The sequence below is a fragment of the Argentina anserina genome, chromosome 3 (genome assembly GCF_933775445.1).
Source record: "Argentina anserina chromosome 3, drPotAnse1.1, whole genome shotgun sequence".
NCBI classification, from domain to species: Eukaryota; Viridiplantae; Streptophyta; class Magnoliopsida; order Rosales; family Rosaceae; genus Argentina; species Argentina anserina.
This window is the reverse complement of record NC_065874.1, coordinates 1,373,181-1,379,217: the sequence shown is the minus strand read 5'-3', so window position 1 is coordinate 1,379,217 and position 6,037 is coordinate 1,373,181. Positions and strand designations below refer to the sequence as shown.

General features: G+C 41.6%; 1 protein-coding gene across 1 annotated transcript; it reads right to left on the bottom strand.

Annotated features, from left to right (window-relative positions):
* Positions 1–1,253: 1,253 nt before the first annotated feature.
* Positions 1,254–5,611, bottom strand: LOC126789202 (uncharacterized). Its single transcript, XM_050515294.1, has 3 exons — positions 5,439–5,611; positions 4,984–5,149; positions 1,254–4,757 (listed from the first exon to the last, which is right to left on the bottom strand). The coding sequence occupies exons 1-3, from the start codon at positions 5,550–5,552 to the stop codon at positions 1,480–1,482; spliced, it is 3,558 nt and encodes a 1,185-aa protein (XP_050371251.1). The 5' UTR covers positions 5,553–5,611; the 3' UTR covers positions 1,254–1,479.
* Between the last annotated feature and the right edge of the window lie 426 nt (positions 5,612–6,037).

Below are 6,037 nucleotides of genomic sequence, written 5' to 3'. Positions count from 1 at the left end.
AAAAAAAATTTGGAGGCCCCAGGCGCTGGCCTGCTTCGCCTTGCCCCAAGGCCGGCACTGAGAGCGATCATCAATCAGATCAAGAGAGTATCGAAGATCAGGAGTTTGTAGCAAAGTTACATTTAATTTAGAACATGACATGTAACCACATCTCTATCGGCTACACATACATGTTAAAACATGTTATGTGGCTTTTGTTCCACATTATTATATACGTACCTTGGAAATATAAATATCTCAACTCATCACTTTCATAAGCGCGCAAATTGTTTTGATATGTGGTGAATGAAAATTAGAGTAGAGTATTCCCATTGTATTTCCATTTACCAATATTCCATATGATTAATGGGTCACATACATTAATATCATGCTTTTTTGAGGTAGCTAGTAATGATCAAACGGAGACCACATATATCACATGGAATGATAATGATAGCAATGACTTACTAAATTCTTATACGTTATGTCCTTATATGCGACTCAAAGCCGTCCCTTTGGATTTCAAAAACCATGTGTGAAAGTTTATAATGCAGCCTATTAATCGTATATAAAAATATCAATCACCTCTTAAAACCCTCAAAGCACAAAATTCCACTAAGATGTTGCAATCTTAGAACTTTCCTCACTTTAGTGAGATCCTAAAAAACAATAACTTGGTCCCTATCATTATAGGGCCCTGTGCTGTTGCACTCGTTACACGCCACTGTACTATGTTTAGAACCAAAATGAGAATAGGGGGCTGTCTGTTTCAAGTTTCAACACTATCCCATGGCAACCCCATAAGTCCATAACTACTAAATAGGCACCGAATGTGAGGAACGAAGAAAAGTAAGAACTAAGGAGGAGGAGTTCGTACCAATTTTGATTCTCATCCAGCATGATGCATGTAGGTGATTAGGTCAAAGTAATCCTGCCAGCATTCATAGATCGATATGAACACGCACATGCATATGTATCAACTTAATCTATATGTAATAGCAACTGTCAAATCTGATGAGGAAATTACAGACTTACAGTAACGTTATGTGGTATTAACTGGCCATATATACTTCTGTATCATCAAAGAAGCTTTCTATGGATATTGGGCCAATATTGCGCAACAGTTGGCAACTAATGGGGCTGTTATTTTGGGCTCAAAGTGAGGAAAGTATGTCGGTGGTCCAAGAGTTAGATTCAAGTTTGGTTGTTTTGTTTTCAACCATGAAGCTCAAGGGCTAGGCAAACAATACCAAGTGAAGAACAACACCAAAAAATATAATTACAAATTTACTTAATAAAGGGGATCTATAAGCAGTCCTTTATCTCAGCTTATTACAAATTTCAGTGATACAGAATCTGAAAGACAAACACGCAGAATGTTAACTGGAGTGTTATGTAGGCAGGCAAGGCACTTTTACATTATGATGATGCTATTGGTTTGAAACTGGCATACATGGTTGCTATGGAAAAATATATAAAAAAGAAGGGTATGCTGTATGTTCACTTTGTAGGAGAGGAATTCAGCTTCTTTTCGAGCATCTTGGCTCTTCGAAGAGCATCCAAGGCCTCGGCTTGTTTTCCTGCACGTTTCAGATGTAATGCCTTCACTTTCTCCGCCTTGATCTGTTCCTCCAGATTACTTCTATCTTGGATTGCATTGTCAATCTTGCTAACACTGGGCTTTGAATGCTCTGGTCTTCCAGGACCTTGAGATGATGTATTGGCATCTTCAATTCCAATTGCTCTTAACGCGGACAGAATTTCAGGATCAAGAAGTCCCTCTACGGCCACATCATCCGCCGGTGCTGCAGTTGTGGAATCATGAGCAGCACTTTCCTCTAACTGAGCCTCAAGTGCCTTGGCCAATTCAAACTCTGCCTCTGCTTCATCAGTCCGACCCTCCCTTCGCAGCTTTAGGGCTTGGCGTTTGTGACCTAGAGACTCTTGTTGCAACTTGAAGCGATCACGACTGGACAGTGGTTTTGTGCCTGAGGACGGTGAACCATGATGCTTTTGGGCAGCTGGAAGAACATTTTCAGCAGAACTGGATACATCACTCAAAGTAGATTTGGACTGAGGACTTTCTTCCTCAAGACGCTTCTCCAACACTTTTGCCTGCTTAAGTTCTTCCCGAGCTTCTGTCAGCTTTCCTTCTCTTTTAAGAGCTAATGCCCTCCTCTTGAAAGCCATGATTTCTTCCCGAATGACACTTTCATTAATCTCTGAAGGAGGTCTCAGAACCATATTTGCCTCTTCAGCATGTCGCTTCTCATTTGCTACAACCGTTTCTTCCCCTTTCTTAAATATTGCATCATCTCTTTTCCTCAGATCTTCCTGTGATGACCTCAGCTGAAATGTACCGACATTAGCAGAATCAGCAGAACAAGTTAGGTTATCATGTTGTGTTACATCGGATCCTGGAGTACCTCTCCAGTCATCCCCTGTCAACAAATCTGCAAAGTTCCCACTTTGGGCAGGTGAAGACTGACTTGTACCTTGAGCACTTCCCTGGTTGTCCAGATGACCTGGATCCAATTCCATCGGTAAACCCTTTGGGGCTTCCAACTCTTCAATTTGAACTTCTAGTACCTTTGTCATTTTCAACACTTCTTCAGCTTCTTCAGTCTGTCCCTTTCTTCTAAACGCATGAGCCTTTCTTTTCAAATCCAAAAGTTCCCTTTGGATTTCACCCTTGCTTCTTGGTGCAGCAACTTTGGAAGAAGATTGAAGAGGAGATGCATCCACAGAATGCTCCTCATCCTCCCACCCCAAACTCTTTAGCACTGAGAGTAGTGCTGGGTCCTGCATATCATTTTCTGTTACATCCACGCCATCACCTTCTTCCTTTACACTGTCAAGAGGATCAATGAAATTTCCCTTGTCCCTACCGACCTCCAACTCAACTTTCTTTGGTGCTTCCATCTCCGCCAACTCGCCCTCTAATGCTTTTGCCTTTTTCAGCATTTCTTCTGCTTCCTCAGTGTCTCCCTGGCGCCTCAGAGCAAGAGCTTTTCTTTTCAACCCTAACAGTTCCTTCTGAATTTCAGATTTACTTTTCCTTGACCCTCTAACCGGGAAATGACTTGGGGCTTGTGCTTGAGGAGATCCACTAGCCTGCATGTTATCTATTAGCTTATAAGGTTCTGGTGAGGAGTTTGCGACTTCATTATCATCATTCCAACCCAAATTCTTTAGCATGGAAAGATACGTGGGATCATACATATCTTGATCTGTTACATTGTCTCCTTCCTCGTCCGCAACAGACAGAATTGCAGAGTCATTGGCATGCCGATGTTCCAAAACTGAGTCCTTACTATTCTCCACCTCTTCAAGCTGATTCTCAAGAACCCTACCTTTCTTCAACTCTTCTTCAGCTTCATCTAATCGCCCTTCCTGTCTCAGAGCACGGGCCTTCTTCTTCAAAGCCAGAAGCTCCTTTTGAATCATTGACTTACTCTTACTCTTGTTCATTGCACTGACATTTCCAGCACCCATTATAGATGGCTTTGATGATCTTTCAATAGTTTGATTATGAACTGTTGCAGAAGGTTTCATGACATTGCCCCTTTGAGACTGGATGTTTTCTAGGTCCCTTTCAAGCAGTTTTGCCTTTTTCAGCTGCGCCATTGCTTCTGTGACATTACCTGCCCGTTTATGAGTTAGAGCCTCTCTTTTTAAAGATTGAATTTCACTTAACAGTGCTTCCCGGTCAACCAAAGCTATCTGGGCGGCAGAGGTTTCAGGAGGATTATTGGAATCTTTAGTCCATCCAAAAGATTCTAAAGCAGCAGTTATTTCTGGGTCCTCCATATCCTCGTCTGTCACCTCAAAATTACTATCTATATTATGATCATCAGCAGCATTAATAAGACTAGCAAAATTTAGGCCATCCTCCTGCTCATATTTAATTGAAAATTCTTCTTTGTCATCATCCATACCACGAATCAGTGCAGATATTTCATCATCAGACTCTTCAGCCTCAGCTAACAATTCCTGTTCTTCAAGTTGCTTCTCTAGAACTTTAGCTCTCTTTAATTCTTCCTTGGCTTCGGCAAGTCTGCCCTCACGCTTCAGCTGGAGTGCCAACTTTTTATGTGCAACAACCTGTGTTTTGTCAATGGCACTAGTAGCCTTACTCTTATTGGAATTTTGTGAGACTTCTCTGAGAAGAGAAGAGAGCTCGCCCTCCAAACTCAGACTTGGATTTTTTTTATCCCCGTCATGGAGATCCTTATCAGACCACCCTAATTCTTTAAGCTCCGCAGAAAGGTCATCTTTTTCTTTACCCAATGGAGGAGTCAACCTATTTCTTCTTCCGGATAGGGAAGGGTCATCTTTAATCTGGCCCTCTGCCACATTGTCCGAGAGCAAATCCTTTTTACGCTTCTTTCTTAAGGATATTTCCAATGCATCAGCCTGCCTCTCAAGCTCCTTCCCTTTCTTAAAGGCTGTTAATGCTTCAGCTGACTTCCCTTCTCCTTTCAGAATTCTATACTTCTTCTTCTCATCCACAGCTTGCTGACGCAATTCCTCAGGAGTAGCAGATTCACTATCACTCTGTAAATGACTAAACTTATCAGCAGAAACACTTCTAAGTATTTCTCCCACCGCATCATGGGTGGAATCTTCTCGACTATTTGAGCATGATGCACTACTAGTTGCCCTCTGCACACCGGAAACTACATTATTGTTAACCTCTTGTCCCGAATCCTTCCCTTCATTACCAAGTATCTGGTTCAAAATTTCATCCTCAGGCTTCGATGTCGACTTTGAAGTGCCTGCACAAGAGGGTTGAGACGTCGATACAGATGAGGCGCTAATTAGAGTAGTTCAGCCTTTCGTGTGTGGCACTAACAGAATGGAATAAAAATAGACTCTACACTGACCAATCCTCAGTCCTAACTAACATAAATTTCACACGGCTTAACACAAATGCAGTAAAAAAAAATGGTACGGCAACACAGAGAAATGAAGTAACAAACTAAAAAGTAATCAAGAAGGTACCTCTGGCAGCTCTACTCTTGTGTCCATATCTCTCGAACCGCGCTGCCTCTTCCAGCTTCTTACAAGGCTCACATATACGCACAGGCGAATCACCTTGCCCACGCAAAAACATCCTTTGCTGTGTACAGCTGCCACAGAAAATGCCTCCACACCTCCTGCAATGATGCTGAAATTCCCACAATGCACATAATCAATATCAACAACTTACCCAACTACAACCTCAAGTCTACATTCTTAGCATTACACAATGCATATACTTATACACAATCAAGAACAACAGCAGCCCATATTTACATACTAACACTATAAATTCCTATACAAATTATTCAAGAAACTCTGGAAAACATTGATGGGTAATCTTGAAACTTAAAAAAGCTCAAAACTTTACAACATGGGTACTCAGGAAAGTCGAAAATTAGAGATGTGTAATTGGATCGGAGGCAAAAAGAATGAACCTTGCGATTGATGAAGGTGAACTGGGAAGAACATCCCTGACAGTGCGAGGCGTCAACCACCCAATTATTGCCTCTGAGTGATGGCTTCGCCGGCAACCCGATCTTCTCCAGCATCTTCGATTTCTCAATCACAAATCCTTAAATCCCCAAAATCAAAGTTTCATTTATTTTGCAGCTGAGAATAAATCACATTTAAATGTTTGGGTTTGATTTTGGGTATATAAGAACAGAGAAGAAGAAACGAAAAGTCGACGCGGTAGCTGCAGCTAAACGGTGTCGTTTGGTTTTGGGTTGACATAAAAACGGAGGCCCAAATCTTGAAGAGGCCCAACTATTCAACAGCCTCACAACAACGTCAACAAGTTATTACCAGAACAGTCCATGGTCACTGCTTTCAGCTTCAAGAGTCATATCTCTCTTGATAGAAAATACTTGAACTGTTGAACAATAAGTTCACTTTGGCATAGATGGAAGGCTCCTGTGTTTCTCTATGTCAACTGTTGAACAGTAAGTTTTCCAACTGATCAGTTAACGTGACGACGTCAAATCGGTCTGGTTTTATTCTCATAGTTCAGCATATGTGTTTCAGATACAAGTAC